The sequence below is a fragment of the Rissa tridactyla genome, chromosome 2 (assembly GCF_028500815.1).
Source record: "Rissa tridactyla isolate bRisTri1 chromosome 2, bRisTri1.patW.cur.20221130, whole genome shotgun sequence".
Classification (NCBI taxonomy): domain Eukaryota; kingdom Metazoa; phylum Chordata; class Aves; order Charadriiformes; family Laridae; genus Rissa; species Rissa tridactyla.
This window is the reverse complement of record NC_071467.1, coordinates 40,051,673-40,079,113: the sequence shown is the minus strand read 5'-3', so window position 1 is coordinate 40,079,113 and position 27,441 is coordinate 40,051,673. Positions and strand designations below refer to the sequence as shown.

General features: G+C 39.3%; 1 protein-coding gene across 1 annotated transcript in view; it reads left to right on the top strand.

Annotated features, from left to right (window-relative positions):
- The window catches only part of NKAIN3 (sodium/potassium transporting ATPase interacting 3), a 375,633-nt gene that overhangs the window by 155,981 nt on the left and 192,211 nt on the right, over positions 1-27,441 (top strand). Inside the window, exon 2 of the mRNA XM_054189416.1 lies at positions 22,071-22,208. Coding sequence (XP_054045391.1) covers positions 22,071-22,208 — 138 coding nt within the window. The remainder of the gene's footprint in view (positions 1-22,070; positions 22,209-27,441) is intronic.

Sequence of the window (27,441 nt, the reverse complement as noted above, 5' to 3'; positions counted from 1 at the left end):
AAAAAAGAATAGCTATACAATGGTCACATTATACAACTCACTGGGATTTTGGCTAAACCACAGAATGTACATCTTGGGCCTTGGGAAAGAATTTGTCTACCTTTTACTTTCCCTGAAAACTCAAGAAATGAAGATCAGTTACAAGAAACAACCCACTTCACTTAGCTTTAGGTTAACACAGAAAATATTACATCTAATGTAACCAATGTTAGAATCTAAATGTACATACTAGAAAGGAAAATAAAAGTACATCAGGAAAAGATCGTTATATATTCCAGTATGTAGCAATGTCTAAAGTTAGACCTGTCAGAAAATTGCTAAAATCATCAAAAGAGCGCAAAGAAGAAAAGTGTGGCAATGGAAATAGGGCATGGAAATAAGTATTAATGTGTTTGGAGTAAAAAGGATGTTAAGAATGGTGTGGGTCTCTTGAGCAGTGATAGAATAGACAAGTTGCTTAAAAATATAGAAATGACAGAAGCGATCACTCAGTATTTCTTCTCCATCTTTGGGAAAAAAATCCAAAGAAGTAAATGATAGAGGTGTTTGAAAAGATGATGATAAAATATTTTTTGATCCTGTGACAATTTAAGAGGATGTCTAGCACTAAATATTAAAATGATAGACATTTTGAAAAGCGTGTGTCCCATATCTTGCATTTAGAAGTTTTGAAAGAATTAGGTGAGGCATTCTCTCAGGATTTGATCTTGGTTTTCACCATATTTTGGAACATCAAAGAAGTTCCAGAAGAGAGCTACTGTTATGCAATAATTTAGAAGGAGTGATAAGTAAATTATTTACTACTATATTGAGCACTTAGTAATATGCTTAATTGGGTGCCTTAAGAAATTTCAATCGAGAAATTAAAGTGTTGTGAAAATTATATGGCATACCTTAAACACACTAAAAATACATTAACTCTAGCTCTCAAAATACAACCATTTCCTCGGGGATTTCTGTTTAAGAATATTATGTTTAAAGGCTATATTCCTAATGGCTGCATAAGTGCTTTGGGTTCTGTGCTGCCACACATTTCCATAATGACCAATAGAAAACCTAAAATCATAATTTATAAAATTTGCAGGGATGAAAAAGTAGGGAAGTGGTAAATAACGAAGATAAATGTTGAAATTCTAGTGTTCTTGTCTCAAAAAAGCCCTGAACTCTCCAAATTATTTAGAATCCTATAAATATATTGGGATTGTTCTGTTGTTTTTGGGGTCTATTTTTAAAAACAGCCTGGATCTCAGATGATACCTTTTCACGTCTACTAAGAAAACAAAAGCGTCAGTGCAGTAGCTTTTAAAATGGGTTAATCATGTATCTTGGGAAAAGAACTCTAATTTATTATGTCTGGCATGCTTTTGGCCAAGATGGACTTTATCTTGTAACATGAGGCTAATTGCAGTGATTTTGGTCAGTCAAAGAAAACACCTTTGGGGAAAAGTTTATGTGGTAGTTTTGAGTAATTGCTTTATGTCAAGTTATCATTGCGTCTGAAGAATCAGACTTTCCCATTTAAGTAAATATTTCCTCACATCAAAGTGGATAGTTAAGTTCTTGGAAAAGAACTAATACATTAAGTTGTTGGAAAAGAACTACTAATGCTACGTTGGTTTAATCACTGAAAGATAATATTTTTCTTTAGAAGACACATAGTATGTAAACCTTGATTTCAAAATATTCTTTTATTTTGAATACAAGAGTTTAATTCTTAGTCAGTCAATGTTAGACTTTACCAAATATAAGTCAATAACCAATTTTACCATGTTTCTGAAAACAGGTAGATGTGAAATGTAAACAAACACACAAGAAGAAAATACACTGAAGAAATACAATTAGTAGATACCTAGAGAGTCGTATTTGACATAAGAATTCAATTCAGTCTTTGCAATAACCACATTGTACAGGGCCAGGAAACCCTGCCAGCAGAGCTTTTTTCAGGCGTAGGAAACTGCCTGGAGTTGCAAGTAGCTGTGGTCAGAAAGGGCTCCCTGAACAGCTGGTCTCCACCTCCTGCACCGTATTCTGCTGCTGCTCCTATCTCCAGGATCTGGATTCTGTGGGACATCGGCTGCCGTAGGTTCGTGTGTCCCAGTGCGTGGTGGAGATGAGAAGCCACAAGCCAATTCTTCCCCCCGAAATAAGGACCTCACAGCCAATGATTCGATTCAGTGCTGGTGTGGGGACAGTGTGGATTAGTCTGGGTGATGCTGCAGGTTCGGGTACTGCTGGGAGGATGTCAGGCATAATCCTGCCCTCCTCACACATGCACATGCTCCACTGAACCCAGTAGTTTTCCTGGGGGAATAGCTTTTGGGTTAAATTACTTCCCTATTATTACAGTATTATGATTTTTTTTACTCATAGCATTTGCAGGGTTTCCATTGTTCGGAAAAGGGAACAATTTGGAATCTAGATAAGACTGTATGTGTGATTGGGCCAGACTTTCAGAATGTGTTCTATACAGTTGCTTATGTATCCAAAGGATTAGGGACACTGGATAAATTACATATATATATACACATGCATTTTATATAATTATATGTTATAAACAATTTCCTTGCACATTTGGATATTTGCATGGGTATGAATGACTTGCCTTCTTGTCTGATGCCAGCCTTCTCAAAGAGACCACACACAGCTTTATGGGGAGAAGTGCAGGAGACCGTTGTGCCTCCTTTGTTTTAACCACAACACTATTCCTTAATCATAAAAAAAAAGTTTGGATACTTTGGGATATATCATAAGGGAACGCTTAGAAATAGAAATCAAAGAACTGTATTCTGCTTCCAACTCTTCCAAAGACTTGATTGAATGATTTCAGTGAAACATTTTCTGATAAATGATGTATTGCTATTTCACTGGCTTCTATTCTCTGTAAGGCCTCTTACAAACTTTGGATGGGGAATGTAAAATGATAACTTCTAATACCATGGATAAAAGGAAATGAATATGGAAGGTGGTAAAAATATAATGCAACAACACAATCTGTTACATAAACTTTGCGAACAGTAAAAGTGTTGCCAGTAGACAGACTCAGCATTTTTCATTGACTTTTGATTGAAATCTTGGCCTTGGTAACAGGAATAAATCATCACTAAAAACAAACTGGAAGATCTGTATTCCCAGAGAAATGCTTAAAATAAAACAGAATAAGATGTGAAGAGAAAAAGAAGATGGAAAAGTGATGGTTCCTTGTGGTTCCTCATGTGTTCCTGAAGCCATCTCCAGGCTTTCAATACAAAGTGACAGCTTTAATTTACAGTTGAGTTTGGAGAAATTTTTATAGCTCTGAATTTGATTCTTTTATGTCAGTAATACAAAGAGCTTATCTGAACAAGCACATTTTTTAAACCACAAGTCACTTCAGGGTATATACTGTGAATTCAGAAGTAGGATCTTGGATTTAAGTTTTGAGAAAATATACCATAAGTTGGATCAATTAGAGAGTCAAAATGGAGATAAGATTAAAGGTATACCTGAGGACATGCATATCTTGTACATTATCCCTGTCCTATTATTCCAACCCCCTCTTCGCTTTAAGAAATTAATTTGCCTTGGCTGTGGAGAAAAATAGAAATGAGTATCTTACCTGGCTAAACAGGTGCTCATTGCAGAATAGGCAATATAGCTAATAGTTATCTTAATCTGTATTATGTATGCTATATTAGAAATTCAGAATTAAAACCAGGAAGCCTAGTAAAAGGCCCCGCAAGTACCAATTGAACTGAAGCGCAGGGTACATCCATACTACCAAATAGAGAAGGGAAAGAAACCAGCAGGCTCCTCTGGGATCTCGGTGGTGGGCCTGAGGTGCAAAGGCATAGCTGCTCTGTCACCTGCGGTTCTCTTCTCTTGGATTCCAAGAGTCTGGGGTACTCTTGAAATAAAAGGTGAAAGCTGTGTTACAGCTCCTCAAAGTTGACTTTTTACAGGATAAAAAAGAGATTATATGTATTTATTGTCTAACAGGGATAGGGGAAAGATGGAGGTTGGGTATGACTGTATGTGGAAGTGCTTGAAAATGAGAAACCTCCTGGGGTCACTCCTGTGCATGGTATTTTTAAGAGTGAGTCTGGAAGACAGCTCTCACGAGCAAGTGATCTGGAGAAAGCTGAATCACATTTGAGAAAGTGAATTTGGATTTTGTCCTTATCCTTTTAGTGTAGGGAAAGGTACATACCTTCTGGATAAATATTTTGCGTGCTTCCAGGTCTTCATCTGCATATAAAAGGTATTTCAACTGGAGCAGCAGTTTTATGACTTTTGTAGAAGAATACATTATAATGAAGGAAATATGATGAGTTTACGGTAGACAATGAACGTAGTGAGGACAGCCTCTCACTGTATTTTGTGTATATATATATAAGTAGTCATAAGGCAGAGATAAAAGTTGATATTTTATTCATCTCACTGAGTTGCAATAGCCTTGGAGGTAGCAGTAGATTGCAATAAATTACTCCCAGGAATTCAAGAACATTCAAGAACATAAGAATGGCCATATTGTATCAGAGCAAGTACTTTGGTAATCCACTTTCCCATCTGTAATAGTGCTCAGATTTTTAGGGAAAGGGTCCAAGTAACATACAGGAACTTTGGGGGGGGGGGGTTGACAGTCAGAAACTTTATGAAAAGAAGGTATTAATACATTGCCCATTTAAAATAAAAAAAACATTATTGTTTAACTAATTTTACCAAAGAATTACAGTAAGAAATATTTTATCTCTTCCTCGCACACTGTGCAGCCACCTCTTGAGCATGAAACTTGTAGGGAATAAGGGATGGAGAGGTGGCAGAGTACAAAGGGCACAAATATAAACTGCATCTTTCCTGGGTCCTATGGTTGACTTTAGTTCTTCAGTGAAAGTAGAGGCAAGTCATTAAAATTTGTCATTGCTATTTGTCTCCAAAGTAACCCTAGACCAGAACAGATAGACATCAACACTTAATTAAGGCCCTGAATAAAAGGTCTGTAATGTATAAATTCAATGGTGAAAGTGTCCATGTTGTAGCATATTTCTGAATAAATAATCTGTTTGTCACCTTGTTGAGCATTAAATAGCAAAAGTAACTTATATGATATATTTGCTGAGCGTTTTTGGAATCCATACTTGTGGACAAACATAAAGCTACCAACAGCTTAAGGCTGTACATGGTTTTCCTCAAACTCTGGGAATCCTTTAGAAATACCAAGTACACCAGATGGTGGAATATACCCCAGCTGACACAAAAATGCAACAGTCATTGCGATGAAGAGTTTACAGAAGAGTGTGTTGGCACGCAGGAGATATGTTGGTGCTAAAGAAGTAAAAGGAAGACCTGTGGATTTAGTGGGCAGCATGTCCCAGAGGAGACATGTGAGTGTCCAAAGAAGGCATTACGACAAGATGAAACAGGAGATGTGACAGCTCAGGTGGAAGCAGGAATAAACATGTTTGCAGCCTCTCCAACTCGGAAGTTACAAAGGATGTGAGACAACAGAGATATGGGGGGCATGCCTCACATGGAGAAATACAGTAGGTTTTCATTGTGTCAGCTTCCACCATATCACTCCCATCTGCTGCATCACTGGATTAAAGGGGCTTCTCATCTGACAGTGGATTTTCAGGAGCTCCTGCAAGATAATGAATGTTTATCATTTCCTTGCCGTGGCATCAGATAAGGCAGGCTTGCCTTGTTTTTATGCCTATTCCAGCGATGATAAGAAGAGAGATTACAGCACGCCTTCCCTGGGGTCTGAAAACTCCCTGTCACAGACTGATTGCTTAGCCCTGCTGAAAACAGGTGTCTCTCGCCAGGGAGACGAAGCTGGAATAAATAAGCCTACAGTGACTGAAACCCACTGGATATATAAGCGTGTGACCGCCTAATGTGGTTACTGGTATTCACAATGACACCTAGCATTATATTTTCTCTCCACGGTCTTCCCTTTCGGAACTTGCACAGTAAAATTCAATGAGGCAGAAGGTCTGCAGCAGGGTTTTTTCCTGGGTTGAAAGGCTTCCCTTCACATTTTGTACTAATCCAGCTATTTTTGGTAGATAAAATGTAAGTAAGAAAGGAAGGCAAGTAACATACTTATGTGCTCGGTCTTTTCAAAGATTCTTTTCACTAACTTTTAAGAGTGACTTTCACGTCAGTAAGACCTTGAGGCAAATATTATACTAAAGATGAAACATACCTATTTGATAGCCATAATTTTGCTCATCGCATTTTCTCACTGTTCATAGTATTTGTGCTCAAATAAGAGTTTGAAATTTTCTGATTCATTTCCTTTTTTTGCTGAATCATGAAATCAAGTCATAATACTGAAATTTCAAGACCACAACCCTGCTTCTACTGGGAAGCAGATTATTGTGCCCCAGTGACAAAAATCTGCCATTTTATAAATAGTACAACTTCTTGAAAGTCTTGAAGTACATAGAATTTAGAAAAGACCAATTTGGCAGCGACAGTCTCTCCAACCTTACACTTGTTGGGCAGGTGAGAATATTTTCTAGCACAACAAACTGTGTGCACGCAATATGTGCCTTTTGCAGAAAACTAGGCAAAGTAAATGTTCTAAGGCACGCTTAATGCCCTATTCACAGAGGAGACAAGCGGCATTGCAGTGTTTCAACTGCATGTGCTGTCATTAATATGAACTTCAATAGTTACATAATAAATATCTCTAGATCTCTAGATGTCATCCGAAACTCTCACCGCAGCCTGTAGTCCCAATAGTTCTGGTCTAGCAAATGCTAGAGATTTCTGTTAGCGTGTGCTTTTCCCAAGTGTAATTTTTTTCAACCATGGAGGCAGCAATACTGTCTTCCTGTACAGATACTTGAGGTACATATACTTCTCAATCCTTATCTTATGTTTAATTCACTGACCAATTGATCGATTGGTCTCACATTTTTCTTCACTGCAAGTATCTCTAAAGAGATTCTGATTCATCTGACATTCATTTTGCTTAAGTTAACATCATGATTTTATAGAGGAAATTGCATAGTGCTGTGATGCGCCGGCCACATTATAGAGATCTTCCTTTATCTCATAGAGCGGAGGGTGGATTTTGGCAGTTCTACCCTTTAGTACACTTACCATTCCTCTATGTCATCCTGTAGCTTATATGTTTCTGAACAACCCCATCAACTTCATTGGGATTACTGCTGAAAATGAGGGTTTCAGGTTCTGATGTTGGTATGACTGCCTTCAGTTGTGTCAGGGCCTTTGCTCTAAACTTGTCTTAGCTTCTTGTTTGTTTCTGTCTCCTTTTGTCCTCATGAAATGCTAACTTGCTCAAGTTTATAAATTTGATCTTGATTTAGTCCCATGAGGTCTGCCACAGCAATAACAATAGCATGTTTTGAAGACAGAAACATGTCTTGGAGTTTCCTGTATTTGTACAAAGTTACCCCTTTTCCACAGATACTGTCATAGCACATCTGCTGAATTCACTAGAAATCGTATGCTGAAAGGCACTGAAAAAGGAAAAACTTTTATGTGAGGGTGATCCAGTACTGGCACAGGTTTCCCAGAGACCTTGTGGACTCTCCATCCTTGAAGATATTCAAAAGTCATCTGGACACGGTCCTTGGGAAACTGTTCTAGGTGGCCCTGCTTGAGCAGGGAAGTTGGACCAGATGACCTCCAGAGGTCCCTTCCAACCTTAACCATTGGATGAAGCATTTTTGCTCTACCAGCACTCAAGTCAGACCTATGCAATAACTTTAACATTGGTCTTCTGTAAAACCACCCAATCTCTTTGTGTTTCCTGTGGGGCAATTTGTACAGTTTCAGATGATAGCCGGGAGGTATTTGCACAGCATTTGTTGCAGTAAGGATTATGCCTGTTGTTGTGAGGTCTCTCTTACACAGCACACTAGCTCTGGTATTTTTGTTATCCATGTTGCCTTTGCAATGCAAATAGTCTGGAGGAGACATTATTGTGCCCCAGCTCAGAAAATCGAAGCACAAAAGGATGATATTTTACAACTAATTAAGGCTCTTGCATTCTTACCTCAGTTGTATAGGAACATTACTGACATAGCCTTTATACAAACACCTCCTTTTGATGATGCAGTGACAAATGCTTGGGGAATTTTGCAAACCTTTGGGATCAGCACCCTGAAATCCAAGAGAGAAATCCTGTACCATGGGAATCTGTTATATTGCATGACTTCAGACCAGTCTCTCTCTTCCCATTTGCCTGTGTAGTCTTGCTGAGCATCTCTAGATAATTAGAGATAATTACCTCTAGCCTTTGAACAGCGTTGGTGTATTTCACGACATTCTGGTAGCCCCCCTGCTTTCCTCAACTTGTTTGTTCTGTTCCAAGCCTTTTGAGAGACAACTGACAAGTTTGGGTATGTCTGTTTGCTGGCTGAGTTTAGGAATGGACAAAAGAGCTGCTGGAGAAGGTTTGACTGATGGGATAAATAGAGAGAACACTGCTGAGATAAATCAAGAGCTCCCCTGAATATCACTAGATAGGTTCTTTTTGTAGTGTATACTGGAATACCAGCATTGGGGCTAGTGGAGAGCGGCAGGAATTGTGAAGGTAAAGGAAGATAATTGCTGCGTCTGTAGTTTGCAGGGACAAGGCTAGGTAAACTTTTTCGAAACACTGCAGGCCAACTGCTAAATCAGTGCTGTTTGTCAATAAGAGGTCATGCAAGGGAGAAAACACAGAAGTTGGAGGATTAAATGGAAATTAAAAGACAAATGGAAGTAAGTCACTGAAAAATGAATTAAGGTCTGTTAAAATCAGACTAGAAATACTAAGATTAAACAATTTGAACACTGATTTTATGGAAGAGTTCCAAATACATCACATATGAAGAACTTTTGCACTTCTTTATGTCTGCCTTTGAATTTCAAAATGGCCCTGAAAGGTATCATCCCTACTTCTAAATGCTTGCTTTTCATTCAGATCATAATTCATCCCTCTCTCTCTTATTGACTATGGATTTCCAGTTAGTGTCAAGCAAAAGTTGAGATGATTTTTTTTGGATACCAAATGAAAATAGGTATTTCCACTGGAAAGTGAACAAATGAGAGTTCTTCCACATATTTGGGAAAATTCTGGCCACGCATGTTCCGAAAAGATAAATTCAAGGTGAAGCAGGTGAGATACATTGCTGTTTGAAAGGTGACGTTTTGCAATGACATTCCAGAAAGAGTAGTGCAATCAAGCCAGTTTAGATACAACATAAACAATTCTTCAAAGGAGTTAGAGAGTAGAGTTTCTTTTGGTACCAGGGAACTGGCTTAGATGACCCAAAAAACATCTTTTAGTCCCCTGTAGCTCTATCATAGTCAATCTTGAAGCATTTTCCAGAAAGAATCACCAGCCAGTGGCTTTGCTAACAGTCCTGCACTCAGCACAAGATACCGTCCTTATGGCAGGGCACTTGCACGTTTAGGACCTCGTTCTGCATAGTGTACGTAGTGTTCCATGCTTCTGCTGACAACTTTCTAGTAAAACACACATCCAGTTATATATATACTTTGAGAATTTCATTCTCCATGCAACGTGAGGATGCTACAAAATTACAGAAATCAATGGGAATTTGGGGTATTATTTCTATAAGAGAATGGCCAGATCTTACAATACCTGTAAAAGAGCAGGATTTAAAGCAGGATATTGCTATTTTGTCACCCATCTCTAACTGCAGTTATGTTTTTCCATGTTTGAGAATAATCTCAGACTTCCATTTATTTTCAATCAGAATGTTCCTATATATCTAAACGTGCCATAAATGCCATTTTAACCTATCTGTATACTGTATATGTACCACTTCCTATTTAGGGGAATCGGGGTCTGTTCATACGTGATTAAGCTTACTTCCCTTCCCTAAGAATGTGTTGAAATGGCACCCTGAGTATACTTTTACAGCCAGATTGCATTGAACCCTGCTTTTTACATTTACTTTAAGTACTCTTTAGCATTCTTATTTTTAAAGTAGCAAAGTAACAGGATCAACATGTCAGATACTAATACTAATTTGGGCATTAGCAGAGTACCTTTCTCTTCCCAGTTCTCCAGTAAACCTATAATTCATATTTCAATGAATTTAGTACCCACTCTCCTCTTTCTTGTTCTTTTCTTCGTAGGAGCAGAAAAAGCTTTGAAAGACAACGCAGAAAGCTTTGTAAAATATAGCCCCCTCTAGGAAGATATTCATACAATAAACTTTGTTGATGAATTACTTTAGATACACGAGGTCAAAATAATTTTTCAGGCTGCTGTTCAGTCCTATCTGTTTCTTTCCCTTAGTGGAAGAGGTTAGAAAAAGAAAAGAAAACAGTTGCCCTATGTTTTGTTGATAACAGCTGGCAAGAGGATGCTCCTGGGATGCTGTATGTGTGTCCAGGTTGCATGATCAGGCGTTTGATATTAAAGTATGGTACTTGAAAGAGAAAAAAAAAAAAATTAGTGCAAAGGGCATTCCACATAAAACTGTTGGTGGCTCACATCCAGCCAGTTACCTGGATCCGTATATGCTAGTCCAGATACTGCATTACGTTTTGAGAGTTTGTGGGATTTCAGCATGCAACAGAACTGCTGGAAGCATTAGGTGTTCTTATTATACAGAAGAATGAGCAAAGAGCAGTTTTGTAATTATTATTTTTCAATAATGGGCTTGGACATCTGCTCTAAATGTTGCTGCCTTGGGTTCAGTTACTTCAGTTTACCTTCCTAACAACAGTGTAAATTGACTTGCTGAATTATAATGTCATGAACAGTCTCACTTGACTTGCCTCAAAGGGGTGAGCTTGGCTGCTTGTGGGGATGAGACAGAGTTCCAAAGGGAGAAAAAGAAGATAATACTAAAGGAGGCTATGGAAGAGACTCAGGTCAATTTAATACTCACTAAATATCTTTTCCTCTCATCAAAGGAAAAAAAAGCAGCAGCCTTTTCAGCGTGTGAAAGTAGGGAATGCATCCTCTGTCCTCATCACAACCCTTCTTCTTGGCCAAATAACTCATGAGGTGGAGGGATACTGTTGCTATGCTCTAAACAGAGGAGGACTTTCCCCTATTTTATGCGGCAACGTGAAATGATCCAATATCAGAGAGTTTTCTTAGCAAACCCATATACAATGAAGGAGTCAAAGGATCCATGATTGTTTCCAGTATGCTTGAACTTGGCATTTGATAGCAAATGAACAAACTGCAATGCAGACATCAATTTAGACGCATTATCAGGCTTCTGAGCCGGTGCTAAACTACTTGTTTTTCCCTTGTGCATCTGGCGAATCTAAGCAGATACAGTCTCTCATTCTTCTATTTTTGCTTAGCTGGAACTTGAGAGGGGCACTAAACACAATTTTCTGGGGAAAGAAAGGAAAAATTCAGGCAGATGTCTGAATTCCTCCCTGCTGTGGAAATAGGCTTTATGCTGTGGCTCAAATTAGGGGTAACAGGCAGCAGATGATTTTTATTACTTTGCTGCCTCGGCTTAATACTTTGTTTTGCCTGAAGAGAATTGGTGATTTAAGATAGACTGCCTCTTTGGAACCACAAACTAAACCCTAACAGAATATGCACCGTCCTGTGGGAAACTTTATATTTCACAAGACCTGGCATGAGCCAATTAGTACTGTTTCATGTTTTATGCCAAAGCTTATTATCAAACGATTTGACTTGGTTAAACTCCGACCTTCAATGAACGGTTTGATTTGTCCGGCTCCTTGTGAACTCTGAACATGTGTCTTCCCTAGCCATGGAAGGAGAGCTCCATCTGGTTCATCTTCTTTTGGAGCCTACGTTAAACCCCAGCAGTTCATAAGGCATTAAAGATCACTTGATGCATTTCATAAGAGTAGAGGTTGTTCTTTGGCTGGAAGGAGCATGCCATTCATCTACTAGAGGCTCTAAATACTGTTTTATCTGTTTACCTTACAGGGATTTCAATTCATCTCATGCGTTGCAGTCTGGGTGCCCGTCTCAGCCTCTCTCCCTTCACACACTCACAGTCTGTCTGTTCATGCTGGGGATGGGCTGGGTACAGATCCTGTAGCAAGCATTCCCAGCTTTTTCTTTTTCTTTCTTTTTTTTTGGTTGGATACAATAATAATCAGAATCTAGGAGGGATCTAGGGTTGTCAGCATCCCTGTTATCAAGTGCTGGCATCACCAGTTATCTCCTTGCATTATTTACTATGCCTTGGGAATTCAAAGCAGTAGTAAACGTTCATTTCTCACTATAGTTAGTTAGTGCTTTGCTCAACCATTAAACAGAGATTGAGGAAGCCTGTGAAGGTACATAGATCTACTGGATGTTTTCAAATGTGCAAATAAATGAAAAAAACCACACCTTACAATTATGAGAATTCAGGATTTGAAGATATAAAGGGATATAATGGTGTGGCAAATAAAACCTTTATTTTGGATTAAAGACACCGCTTGATAGAGTTACACAGAAGACAAATATTAATTTGCTTTTTCCCTTTTCTCTAGTATCTTTTGACATGGACTTTATCATTCATAATGAGATAGGAATCTTTAAAGATCTTTAACCTATAACCATCTCTCGCACCGTCTTTTGCTGTATGTGTGCTGGCATTTAAATGAAACAACCAAGGGAGTCTTAAATGCCACTATAAGCACGTTCATTCCAGCTGTTTGCAGGATTGTATAGGTCAACCAGCCAAGGGGCTTGACTTTAGTGTTTTGGGATCAGTTACAGCTTCATTGGAGGGTTGAAATTCAATCTTAAATCACTGTGCTGTAACGAGCTGGCGCTACGGGGTTTTATTTCAATAGTTGGCTTCTTCCTTATCATGGCTACCCATAGACTGTAACTGCATTTTGTAGTGTCTGTTCGGTACAGATGTAACAGTCAGCCTTGGATATATCACGCTGGCACCCATAGTTTTCTCAGAAGTGGGACTATTTGATGCCACCTTTTATATCACTGCAGTCAGGCAACCCTGCAGAATAAATATTAACAGACTTTTCCTTCCACGCTGATGAGATCATTAAGTAGTTTACTGTTGCCTTTCTGAGCCAGGTCCTGCAGCCTTGATGCGGTCACAGCTCCTTTTGACCTCCGCAGGAGTTTTGACTGAGCCAAACTGGCTGCTCAGGCTCAGTTTGGTGAAAGTACACCACATCCTCAAATCCAACCCATCACTTCAAAGCTTCCTGCATGTCACTGGGGTAGCTGCAAGGCTTTTTTAGTACACATAATTAGGAAAACATTTTTCCTTTATGAATTACCTTTGTTTTGTGCCTGTCTGATGACATTAAATAGTGATATTAAAAAAAATATGTGTTTGTTAAGATGTGGAGAAAATGAGCTAAGGAAGAGGACCCTTTCAGCATATTACCAGTACATTTATAGATTTCTAAGATCTGGCATTTACTAGGTCTCCTTATTATACTGTGGACCAAATTCTTAGGTGGGATCAACTTCTTTGCCATTAGTTTAGTGGTGGCTGGTTCTGAGACCAGCCAGTGTATTGGCTTTTAAAAATAATTGAACATATACTGCTCAATACTTACATGTCTTTTTCCTTAATCAGTTATCAAAGAGCTTCTGGTAAAGTATTGATGAGTGACGCATTTTTTTCCTCAGAAAAAATACTTTTAATTATTTTGCCAAAATATGATGTCTTCTGCAATATTATGTTTTATCACTACCACCCTTCTCCAATGAACTCATTCACTAAAGCACTTACAAGAATGGTGGAAAGACCATTACCTAGTTCTGAATATTTTCCATATGAGTTGAGTAGCTGATGAATAATGGCAAAGTCCGCTGTTGAAAGGCAATACAGACTGTCTTAAAAAGAAAGATGTTTTTTGTTTCGTACCCGCCTTTCTTTTCTTTGTTTCTATGCTTTGGCCTTCATTAACCTCGGCTACTACTCTTTTACCGAGCTCTTTCAGCATATATATTTCTTTTGCATTATATTTTATCCAGTCTTGCATCTACCCGACTGACAGCCAATTACCTACCTGGCCAACACTGCAAAGGCACTTCTGATATTAGATCATTGGGGTGGTTTTTTTCCTGTGACAATTACTTGTCAGAAAGCTAGCAGTTTCTCTTTTCCTCCATGAAACTGAACTTACTGTAAACATTAGTGATTTACTCAGAACCTTCCCTGAAATTCATATATATAACCTTCATGGCACATAATCTTATGGTATTTAGTGAGCTATTATAAGGGATTACCATCTTAAAATCACGGGAAAGCTAGTATTTCACCTAGACAAGTGAGTTCAGATCATTAAAAATCTAATGGGAATCTCCTCTGTGGTCAGATGATTGCTTTAACCACCACCGAAGGTATAAAGAAGTGATTTAAGTCAAATTTTAAAAATTCATTGTGACACAGACTGCACTCACCTTTGGTTATGAAGCTTCTATTGAACGGTGGTAAGTCCCAGGTAAGGAGGCTGTAACCTTTATCTGAGGAACGGTAACTTCCTAAATAGCATTCTTCGGTCAAGAGCGATCATCTGGTACCACCCTTCCACTTCAAATTTAAATTTTCTCCCCTCCATTACAAACCTCACATTTCTCTCGTGTTAAATCTTATTTTTCTTACTGAAGTCAAGCCTGTCAGTAAAATTCTGAAGTTACAGCAAGAGTATAAATTTGTATAAAAGTGTTTTATACTTAACCAGTCTTTAATGCAACCAAATTTGCATTAATTTTTTTAACCTTCTTCTTGCTTCACCTGTTAGGTTTTAGCATTTGGTAAGTTAATATTTCCCTCTCCAGTGCTGGTGTTTTATTTAGACTAGTTTGGTAGCTTTTTGATGTCTTTCCCCCTTAAATTAGAAAGTATGTATTCTCCCAAAAAAATATAAAAGAATGATGTGAACATTGTGCATTTGCCCCAGGGTTGTACAAAAATGTTTTCTCCGTGGAACATCTGTCAAGAAAAAGAAAATACCTGCCTAAAAGCCTGGAATGTGAAGACTGGGTTTAAGTCAAATCTGGCTGGTGCTAAAAATGACCTTGATCCAAGGTCTTCCCTATTCCAGCTGAGTACCCAGGCTACAAGGTGGTATAAGCAGCTCCCACTCTCCATTCCTGCCTTTGGATTGCCCTCTTCCTTGTGCTGGTGTGTAGCCTTTCAGGGTTGCACAGCAATATGGGTAGAAAAAAAGAAGGAAGGAGGAAAAGAAAGAAAGGAGGAAGGAGAGAAGATGGGATGGGGTGCGGTGGGAGGGAAAGGTGAGTACACTGCTGAGCTCAGCAAAGATGCCCTGGGGCTTCAGAACAAGAGGGCATTTAAAGCTCCAGGTAGAGTTTCCTGGAGGAGGCTTGGGAATCAGTTCAGTTTTTAACAGTTGCCATGTACAAAACTGGACCAAAATGTCTGTAATTCAGTGGGGTATGTTGGATGTGGAAACTGGTGGTAATGGTAAAAGGACCAACAGTCCTCAGAGGTTCCTCATGTCCAGGAAAGTCTTTCTGAAGGCAAAGCCACAGGTTAAATTTATGGCCACAAGATGAAGGAGAGTGTTTTGGAGAGAAAACCTCTTCACCCTTAGAAGCAGTAGTTAGTATGGATGATGAGCTGTGCCCTGGCATTTCTCCTGTGATCATTATTAGCAGCATCAGCCAACTCAGTCTTACATGCATAATTCAAATGTTTCAGATAATTCCTGACTTGAACTTGGAATACGAATGCTCTGGACCGTACTTTAGGATTCTCCATTTTCTGTATACTATTTTTGCTTTTGAAAGCGGGGGAAACAGTGTTCATTTGGGAAGTCATAATAATTTGTGGGGTTTTTCCTGGTTTTTAAGTTTATTTTATTTCAAAAAAGATTTCAAAACTATATAGTTTTAAGTTATTAAGTTTTTAATTTTATGATTGCTGTTAGATTTCTTGAATACAAGTTTGTTAGGTATAGAATGGATACTTTTCTGGTTATTATAATTTCTAGGGATTGTCTTACATGATAAATTGAAGCAGCTTTTTAATATAAAATGCAGAGTAGATTATACTTTCCCAATTTTGTAAACTCAGTAATTTATAAGGTATCAAATCTGCAGATATTTCTATATATCATTAACTTTTTATTTTTATATTCAGCAATTTTATGTTTTTTATATTTATATCACACCACTTTTTAGGTCTTTTCCTGTCTAAAATGATCTGTTATATATGAAACTTCTTTTTCTTGATCCAGTGACTCCTTCTGTTATGGATGTAGATCCATTTATTCATCTCAAACTAGCGGGTTGTTTATAAAAGCATTTCCATTAAAATATGAAACTGACTGTTATCCGTGAGGTTTCTGACAGAAGATAAAATTGAGTTTTTACTCTCGTTTTGAAAAGTTGACTTCCTAACTCTGCTGTGGTGTCTCATCTCTCAGACAGCTTGTGATACGTATTTTGAAGTATAATAAGACCTGAGAATTTAGAGGAGGGGTTTACTCCATAGGGGGCATTTGTTGAAGCCTGCTCTCAAAAATGTTTTTTGATCTCTCTATTGACTAGGACCATCTCGGTGATTTCTTTCTGTAGATCCTATGCAGCATCGCTGGTTGCTGCCTCACCTTTTATTTTGTCACTCCTTCGCTATATGCAGCATATGGGGCATTAAGGCAACAGCTGCCCTATTTCTTCTGTCAGGATGTTCCAAACTTACTGCACATCTGGTTGATCCATATAGGTGGAGAAGTTCAAAATTCAAACATATCAGCTCACCTGAACTTTTTGCTGCTCTTAGCACAAAAGGGCTTGCGCATGGCCAGAAGAGAGTTTCAGCCTGTGTGACCTTTACGCAGCCCAATCTTACAGCTTCTTCACCTTCTCCTTGCACTCTGCAGAAAGAGGGGTACGCGGAACGTTTGATAGACTTAATGAAACAAAGAGGTAAAAGAACAAGACAAATGTGGCACATCTTCATTAAGTGGTCTGATACAGTCCCACTAGAGCATTTTGCTGCTAGTCCTGGTCTCCTGAGTTGTGCACTTTACATTACAAGATTGTCGGTGCTGATGATGACTAAATAACAAAGCGCTCCCTTGGCAGCAGTAATAAGAAATATTATGTCTCCTTTTCCAAGTGTTGTTACGATAAGAAAATGTTATTTCCTATCAACTTTGATAGATTTTTATAAGTTCTTATGAAAATTTTTCACACAAATTAACATAGGTTTCACTAAAACCAGACCTCCGGTATTTAATTTGCCAAAACTGAAACCTTTCTCTTTTATTTGCAAGAAAGGTTTGGGTTTCCATTCCACTTTTATGTTAATCATAAAATAACAGTATCAAACAACAATTTATGGTAGACACTCCCAAACTTTGTTGTCTTAGTTATTGCTGGTAGTGGAGGTGCCAGCCTCTCCCAGCATGCGCTGGTTAGGAAAGTGGTATGACAGTAAACCCTCAGAGGACCTCAGTCACATTGAGCATACTCCATTTCTCCAGCCTCAAGCTTCTCTGCCCTACTAACGTGATATCTGTCTTCTAGCAATGGGAGAAGTTGAGCCAGCTAATTTTGGGAACCTCTGTCCTGCCTTCAGGGTTGAGGATTTTTGGCTGTTTTCAGAAGACTCTGGTCATGCAAGAAGTTCTCTTGGGAAAATTTCTCGTTGGGAAAGATAGCCTCTTTATCATCAAAATGCTTTTGGTGAAACATTTCAAAGCACTCACATGCCCAAGTGAAACTGTCTGTTGCAGTGTCTGCTCCTTTCCGCCTGCACCACATGGCATAGGTTAGACTGGTGGCCACTTGTGGCTACTGAGATTTTGCATCTCTGTAGCTAGTACCGACTCTTCACGTCTGTGCAAAACCAGTCCATAATTGTGCACAGCTACCTGTTTCCCTCCCTTTAATCTATTGATTTCTGTGCAGTGAAGTAATTACCTGAATCACAGACTGGTTTAAGGACTGCTTTTGTTCATTTGCACAGAGCTAAAAAGTCTGTGGCCTTCACCTGTGCTTGGGGATTCTGTGGAGTGAAATACTAGACATAAGAACAGCAGCACTTATATGCTATCTCCATTTAGTGTATATTGGTCATGGTATAAAGAAACTAGAAGTTAATACGTTTCCTCTGCCATTATAATGAATTATTAGATTTTTAACTTCTATCTGCACTGTCTGTAGTTTAGGAAAGAGTAGTATTTTGAGCAGGATAGATGTCTCCTACCTCTTTCTTTTCTTTAGATTTTTTCCCCTTCAGTAATATATTCTGTGGGCTTTAGGGATGAGACAAATTACCCTGTGTTGGCGACAAGAGTGAAATAAATGAGACTTAGCTGCACAGGAAAGTGATGGTGAAAGCGCTTGTTAGTGGGGAAGGAATGGTGCTGTATGTTTGGCATCCTGCTCTCAGGACTCCTTTGGTGGTTTACGTGCTGTCACTGTATACAAAAATAAAGAGCGAGCCCTACAGGCGAGAAATACAAACAAGTCCTGGATAAGTGCCATAAGCAGCAGGCTGTAGACTCCTGTTACTGCTTGTGCCCTCTTCTTGACTTACTAAATACAATTTTTTATTCTTTGGCTGGTGACACAGCTTCAAGGAGAAGCTCTCCCTCTTGGTGTCCTAATGGATAAGAGGTGGGAGGAGAAGAATGGATACTTCAGTAGGCAGCAGGAGAGGAAACTGCACCTTACTTCTCTGCGTTTGTGGTGGGTGCCTTTACCACATATTCCAGTGGTATCTTTACCACAATAACCAGTATTCCATAAGAAGACTAATTCTTTTTTATATGTCTATGTCTACCTATGGTGCATATACAGGTTTCTACAACTATCTTTGGGAAGATACTTGTGGCCATTGTGCTATTTTGTGGGAGCCCAGTCCTGCTAGACATGCTCAGAGCTCGCTTGGCAGATATCAAGGAGGTACACATGAAGGCAAACTTTGTGTCTGATCCAGTTTAGGCATGAGCTGAGTACCAAGCCTGTTAACATGGGTCTGTTGGCAAAGTGCAATGTCTGTGTTCATTGGCGTTGCAGTACTATGTCTTTCAGGCATTTAAGGTGCTGATCTACGTGGCTCTGAAAATTGCTCCCAAGGACCAGTTTAAGACGTACTCTACAGCTTCATTCACATCTACGCTGCAGTATTCATTCCTGGGCTGCAGGCTTTTGTCTTTCAGACAGTTCTAGGTGGTTAGACACTACATAAAATGTCTAAGAAAGTAAGGCAGACATCTCTTGCGGTGAACCATCTGTGTCAATGAATTTCCTCAATACCCACTCTGGCCAAGCCCTATACTCTCTACACCAGCAAATTCACACGTGCCTGGAGAAGCAGACAGGCAGTGGCATGCCATTGTGGGTGCTAACGAGCTGTTAGAGTCCCCGGTCATGTTAACCGGGCTTGTTGTGATCAGCGATCTTTCCAGACAGTTCACCCATGCCCAGGAACCATTTTGAGTAGGTAGGTATGTAGTTTGCACACAGATGCCCTCTTTCAGAGCCAAGGACATTTTACTGGAGCCAATCCTAAGCCAGCTGCCTTCAGTGCTGTGAGCATTACAGGACACGCTCAATTTATTGGTGCAGGTAAAGACAGGTTATGTGAGAGTTTCAATGAATGTCAGGGAAGAGATGGCTGATAAGCAGATTCTAATCTGATTTGGCAACTCCATCTTCTACTCATTTGGTAAGTTTGGGACTCTAAAGAAGGGGTCTGAAGGCCGGGGTCGGAAGAAGATGCATAGTCTCTGAAAAATGGTGGTCTGGGAATTATTTAGGTGCCTTGCTGACCCCGGAAGATCTCCACCTGTAGTGGTGGAATGAAACAGGCTCTGGCTCCGGTCATGGGTGTTATAAATGTCTTCCTATGTGGTACAGGACAGGAGTCTTGGTACGTTGTTGCTAATACCACAACCTGTGAGTTCTGTCTGTGCCAAAGAGTTTTGAAACTCTCTGTCATCTCACACATGGGATTTGGGGCACCCTTGTACTGTACTGTACTGTACTGTACTGTGTGATGTATCCTGTGGTTTCAGGAAGCTACAGGCAGTGGTGTTCCCAAATGCGAGATACCTGAATTGCCTGAGGGAACACATTAGAGAGTGTTTGAAAAAGCAAGTGATTCTGAGGTGTCCCTAATAAAATCCCAACTAGGCCATTATTGTGATGCGTATGAGTCTGCTCTAAGGTGAAGACATTATAGGAATGAAATCGGGGTCACTGTTGTTGTGTATCCATATACGTCCAGGAAGGTGACAGCCACACCATTAGGCACTGAAATTTCAGCTGAGGTCCATGTAAATGTGTCATTTTCTGGATTTTATCATTAACTTCTGTAGTTCTTTTCCGTATCTAGGGAAGAAAATTAATTATTGATCCAGGTGGTATACGACAATGAGTTAAAAGAGAGGGCAGAATATGACAAAAGCAAGGTAGATAGCTGATGCCACATGAGCCAACAGCTTCACTCACTTGGGAGTGGTGTTCCCTCTGACATTCTGCCTTACCTACAGCATGAAAAGAATAAGATAATTTCTGTTAAGATAGGAGCGTCGTTCATGTCCAAGAGGATAATATCATTTCAACATTGTCTGTTGTGTGATAATTTTTCATTCCTATATATGGGGCCAGATGGTTAGCTGATAAAAGTCAATGTAACTTTACTGATTGCAGAGGAACTGCGCCAAGTTGATGATTCAACCTTTGTTCATTTAATTGTTTAGATTTATCATATTTATTAACCTCAGCATAGAGAACGTGTTTTTCATGACTGGTGTAAGGAATTATTTTTATACAGAAAAGATGGATTCTGCTCTCAGTGACACCTAGCCCCGTCTTGTAGGTGAGGATTGATTCTGGCCATTATGTGTAAAATGAAATGCTTTATGTGAAATACCCACATATGATAGTACTTTGGTTGGTATTCATAGGGCCATGCTTACTCCATCTGTCTCAGTTATAAATATTTTAAGTGCATATTTCAGTAAATTTTAGGGTTTGTAACAATGTAGTAAAATCAAGTAGATGTGTAATAAATTGTGGCAAGCACAGAAACTCAGTTGGTTTCTCAGTAGGATTCTGTTTAGCTACTCAAAAATGTCTTGCTATGGGTGGAAAAATATTGAACCAAGCTTAAACGTCAATAAGCGTGCTGCTGAGAAAGTTGATTTTATTGTTGATTTGGAACAATAGACTGGATTGTCAAAAATGAGTAGCAAAAGTGCTTGCAGAAGAATTTTTTATTTTTTTTTTTGCTTAACATCCGGAAATGCGGAATTACCTGAACCATGAGGCTGATGCTTCTTAGCTTCCTCCATTTCCACACCGAACTAAATCCACCCCCAAAATACCATGAGGACAGTGGGAAGAGAGCCATTAGGTTGCTGCCATGTCTTTCTGATTGCTCTTGCCCTAAGTAACCTTTTGGCAGCTTTTGGCAGAGTGCAGATAGCTCATTTGGCTGAAGGTTTTGAAGTAGCTTACTCCAATGTCTTCCAACACTCTCTACAGCCTTTCTGTTCCTGAGGCTACCTCTGTGCCTCAGGTAGCAAGGAGGTCCCAGCAGTCTTCCTTAATTCCTGCACTAGGGAACTACCGGGAGCTTACCCAATAGCTACATCTGAGTCTCCTCTGAGCCTGCTCTGCCCTTTTTGGCCAAAATCTCTCTCCTTTAGCAATACATTGAGGAACTTGCAGTCAGGTCTAGTTAAGACTAAATCTAAGAAAACAAAGACATGGGGAAAGGAGGGAGCATGATGATACTTCATTAACAATAGCAAGGTTCGCATGAGCCTCTGTTTAAAAAACAAATTTTGTATTTAAATAAACATTTTCAAGCCTTAGAGTTTCCAGCATTCAAGAATAGAATAAAACTTGTGTGCATTTGGTTTGTAGAGGTAGTTTTATATTATATGAGGGGTTTACAAGCATTTTCTTAGAGTTTTGCCAAGTGTTTTTTTATTAGGAGAACTGTATGCTGACTAGTAGCTATCTTCAGATACCAGTGTACTGAAACACCGGCAAAGGCTACACCTGAGAACTATAGTTTCAGAATTTTGCTGTACTTCTGCCTAGTGAAGCCCGGTGCAAATAACAAAATGTCAAGTGTTCTCTCTCACCCATAATTAAAAAGTGGATGTTCTGTTTATGTGTTTTCTTACAGCTGGCAGCATTAGAGAGACAGATCTTTGACTTCCTTGGTTTCCAATGGGCTCCTATCCTTGGCAATTTCCTACAAATAATAGCTGTCATTTTGGGTTTGTTTGGAACCATCCAGTTTAGGCCTCGATATATAGTTGTGGTAAGTCTCATTTTTTATCTATTATTTTTGCAATTCATTTTAAAACATGTCACATTGCAAAAAATGGCCTCAAAACACCAGATGGTATTTCTGTAGAAACTTTAGAGGTCTCCATGTCTTTTTGCAAATTTAGGACTACTGAGTGGCATTTCTCAGATTTTGGAAACTATCAAGAATGGGTAACCTAGAGAAAGTGCTACCAAAAGTGTGACCATGATACAAGTTCTTAGTAAGATTCTTTAAAGAATGAAATACCTTGATGGGTGATGGGAACATGTACAATTAGGCAATGCACAAATGAAGAAAAGAAATACAAATTGTTGTTCTCTTTGCAATACACAAGCAGAATCAATAGCCATTTAAAAAAATAGTTGAAATTGTCAAGTTATATTCATCTTGTATCTTCCTCTTAAACAGGGAGAAGCAAGGATTGTAGAAATTCCTTTGGTCCTGTGACCGACCCATGGGTTCCAAAGAAATCTCCTTCTCACTTACATCTAACTTTGCCAAGACCCGTATTTACGGTCTTGACCCTAAATTGTTGTAAATTGTCTCTGATGCTTGTAACTTGAAGCTTCACAGATTTTTCTTCCATGTTCTCGACATAGCCAGGAATAAAAAAACACTTTCAAAGCCGTGAAGGAAACTGCCAACAAAAAATACCCCTTTTCCTCCCCCAGAATGTCTCCTGAATGGATGAATATTATGTCTTTACCCGGCAGTGTCTGATCTGGAACATTTCAGTTGTGTAGTCAGTAATGGATTTTAAGAGGCTAAAGTTATTATATTTTTTTCTCGCAAAAGAATGAAATAAATGTCTACAGAGCAAAGCTCATTAAACAAATACTTTAAAAGCTTCATCTTTTGTAGTCAGGCCTGGAATCCTGTAATTCTTTGTCATGTCTTAAAAGAAAAAGTGAACAAAAACTGCACCCGAGGTTCTTTATACTCACATTAGCTAAGCTTCACAAGCAGACTATAAGTAATTGCAAATGGATTGATGTAAATAGTAGCACTTTTATCTATTACCTGTGGTTGGAGAGCTGGGCAGCAGAGATGACTCGCCTTTCTGCTTCATGTTCTCCATTTTATACATAAGACATCAGAAGCAAGTGAGGGTAAACATCAGTAATTACGTGGGAAATTCATGTCTGAAGTGCAACACCACAAAATCTCTTGCCCCTCAGGTTCAGCACTGCCTTAGTTTTCAAATGAAACACAACAGATGTTGACTGTTTCTATATCTTTTGCAATGTAAATGATCATTTTAGACTATATTAAAGTTGTTTTAAAGCAGAGGTAGAAAACTTGTAATTAACAAAAGAAACACCTCAACAAGATACTTTATCCTCAGATTTAACTGAACTCACACTCTGATTTAACTTTAAGCATATATTTAAGACCTCAAGCTATAGTGGGTGCAAATACTTACTACTTGGGAAGATCAAGACTTTAGAGCAGCTCCTATCCTTACTAACGTAAGGTTCCCAGTGAAGTAGGAATAGTTTGAGTAAAATTCTGAAGTCTGAAGGGTGAAAGTACACAAGTTGTCTGGAACCAGCCTCACAGCTCAACAGCAGCAGAAGCGGGTGGCTTGCCTGCCTCCCTGTTCCCACTCTTCTCCCTGGCCGAATACTTCTCCGAACTCTCTCCACCAATTCTGGCAGCAGTTAACCGGACCCTTCAGTAAGCCAGTTCCACTCCTAACCTGTCAGAAAACCCAACCTAGTAAAAAGTGGGGAGTTTTTTGCTGGGATGGCGAGCTGAATCCAGTCTGTGAAGTTCCCAATGGGTGCCAAGGCCAGCATAAGGCAGGGATTGGGACTGTGCAGTCGTGAACAGCAGTGCGAAGGCAGAGGGGAAAGGAGGAGACGCAAGACTTCCCTTGTTGCAAGCTACAAACTTGTCAGCTCAGCCTCTTGTCTAGCTTCACCCTCAGGCTGAATTCAGTGAATGCCTCAAGCCAGCATATGCAATAATCCTCCTTTTGCTCAGCTGCTACCTTCAGTCTCTGTGCTGTTCCTTCATTTGCACCAGTATAAGCATCAGTTCAGCCACTTGATAAACTATCAAACCGGAACAGATCCAGCTGAAAAGTAACCATTTTGTTTTCCAGTGTTAAGTGCCAGTCAGCTTTCTGACCTCTTTCACTATGAGGCTTGTTCCAGGAGAAGGGAGGAGGTGTGAGGGGCGAATAAGAAGCAGGTAGGCAGAGGAAACGGAAAAGTGCATGAAGTCTTTCTGCAGCAGTGCAGGGTTACACCAGCTTAAAGTGCGTGTTGAGCTGTAGGCTGAGATTCTTCCAATGACACATGCTTCCTAGAAGCTGTGCTTCCTAAGGCTATCCCAACCACAGCTGGGCTTTGCCGGCTGTCCTTAGAAGCCCTAGAGAAGTCAGTGGTATGGACAGCACAGACCCCTACCAGTGCCAGCTCCAGGTTGTGCTCACTAAGGCAAAAGGTAATCCGGAGGCACCTCTCCCAGGGAAGGACATAGACTGCCTCCCTGCTTCTGAAACCACATAAAATCACATCCCACGTGTTAGATTCTTATCTGGGCTCTGAGTAGCAAATTGGGCTCCAAATTCATTGAGAAGCTTCATGGGTTTCCAAGTCCATATCTGCAGCCTCAGCCACATCTAAGCCCCTGGGTATGTTAGTGGTTGGTGTCCCACCGTAGAGTGAGAATTTGGCTCTGTGGCTTTGGCAAAAAAATGCCCCACATGTTGAATCATGCTTTTATGTACTCTGATTGATGAAGCTTCTAGTTTAGATTAAGCTAAATCCAGTTTAACTGGAAAAGTAACCAACTACTTCAAGAAAAGTATGTTCGATATCCATTATCTTTTCCTTAAGACTTCCTAGACATCAGCATTGCTGGTGCATGTGATCCCATCAGGATGTAAAAAAATTGAAGTAAAGAGAGAATCAAGTTAGATGCAATAGTTTACTTCCGTAAACTGTCTACACAAAATTGATCTGGTGCATGTGGCACAAATTGTCCCCATAATATTCTGTCATACTCTCGTAGGAATCTTGACTTAAGCTGACAAACTCTAGGGTCCTTGGTTTCACCTCAAGAGAAGGTCTTTAATCTATCCGCTGTGCAATGAAGGCTGTGCCTGAAGGTTTCCCTGACAAGAGAAGGTACACAAAAGCTTTCACTTTGGCATCCTATGCTGCATATGTCATGTTCTCTCCCCTCAAAATTTAACATACAGCAGAAATGCGAAAGCAAGTGAATAAAAGTGTTACATGTAGGGCCATACCTTGAAGCACATCTACACTGCAGTCAAATAGGAGACTGTAGTTCTGCAGACACAACCAAGAAGGCTTTTGGTGCAGGTACCTAGAGCCATGTATCTCAGTGAGGGCTGCGATAGAAGCTGGATAAACACAAAAGCAGCTGGCTACCCTTCAGATATAGGACTATAAGGATGGTGATTCTGAAATAAATCTGGAATTTCACTTGCTCATAGGTAAAATTCTGAGTCCTAAGAGCTTAGGAAACACAGAGAGACAGAGGGAGCAACTGCATATACTCCAAATGTCCCAATTAGTTTAAATCCAATAATTATCTCTAATAGTTTTTGTAGTAATTTCTAATTTAGATCAAACAATTTGTCCTGTCACTAAGCGGATGTGCTATATTCAGTACTTGAATATTTTGTGGCTGAAATAAATCAGTGCAAAGTTCCCAGGGGACATAAAAGTGCAGAGCTGATTCCTAATCTTCCCATATTAGCTCATTTGAAACTTATCCAAACATTTGCAAAGAAGAAAAAAACAGCTAAATTTCAGTTCTAACTATGCTGTAACACACCTGTCATGCAGCTCCGGAGCTGCTGTGATCCATTTCCCTGTGCATACTTTTCCTTTCTTGATAGAACTTGCTATCACCAGCAAGATTTTCAGGCTGTTAAAATTGATTAAAAATGATGATAAAATGCTTGTTAAAGTTGGTTTTTTCCCTTCTCCTACTTCTTCTATGGGACTTCAAAAGCCTTCTGAACGATGAGTCATATAGCTAAGACTGCACAAACATGGCCCAAAGCTGAACATAAATGTATTAATGAAGAGTGGGAGATGAAAATAATACACATAAATAGGGGGAATATAAGGTGGAAATCTCTGCTTTGCTTGCCTTAATTTATGCCATTAAATAATATGATATATAGGCAATGTGTACACCTGAGAAGCCAGGAGGCAGTTTCTTAAAAAAATAAATCAAAAAAACCAACCAACCAAACAAAAAAAACCAGAAGAAAAGCTATACAGGATACTCTACACAGGATTCAAGCAAATGCTATACAAACACTCTTGCAGTTTCAAAGCACTTGTGAAATATTTAGGCATCCAGAATGACTCCTTGAATATCCTTCCTGGTAATTCCTGAGTTGTTACTGTTCCGTGATGTTGATTTATGCCACATTCCTTACCATCTTTCACGAATATGGCTAAGTGAGTACTGATGCCTCTGAGGCACAGCCAAGTATTACAGGAAGATGATCTGATGACTCGGTAGTTGCTGCCTTTCCCTTGAAGTATCCCTGAGCCAACATTCATTTCCCCTAATGCCATGACGCTGTCAGAGGAGGCGCTGCACTTCCGATTAAATATACACTTGAGATAGTTTATTCATTAAGGCTAAACTTATCCCACAATCCTTGTAATATTCAAACTTAGAATTTCCCTTTTCTCTCTTACCTTTCAGTTTAAGAAGACACCTTTGCATTTTTCCTTAACCCTTTCTTTCTGTGACATTGTGTCGCTCTAATACCGATGATTTAATTCTAGAAATGGTTGTATTTCACTAGTATATGAAAGATATCTCTGCATTGGTTTCAATATGACATGTAGAGTCAAAAGAGGTATAGAAATTTCACTATTGTAGAGAGGCTGGCATTAAGAAAGGGGATCTGAAAGGAACCTACTGGGTTGGACAATAATTGAATAGGTATTTAACTGTAAGGTTGGGGAGTACTCTCTCCACTTAACTTACAAGACCCCAAATGCTTCCTCACACCACAGAGTATACAATCCTTAGTGCAAATGACCAAAAGCAAGAAAGTATTCGGTGCATCATGGGGAGAAATCAGCAAAGACTTTTTACCAGTGTCCTGGGTCCTTCCAGCAGCAGGAATCCATTAGGCGAAAACATCCAGGTGATTTTTAAGTAGTGCAACATATGGGCTATAAAATAAAAATAACCACAACTCTTCTTATTAATTCAA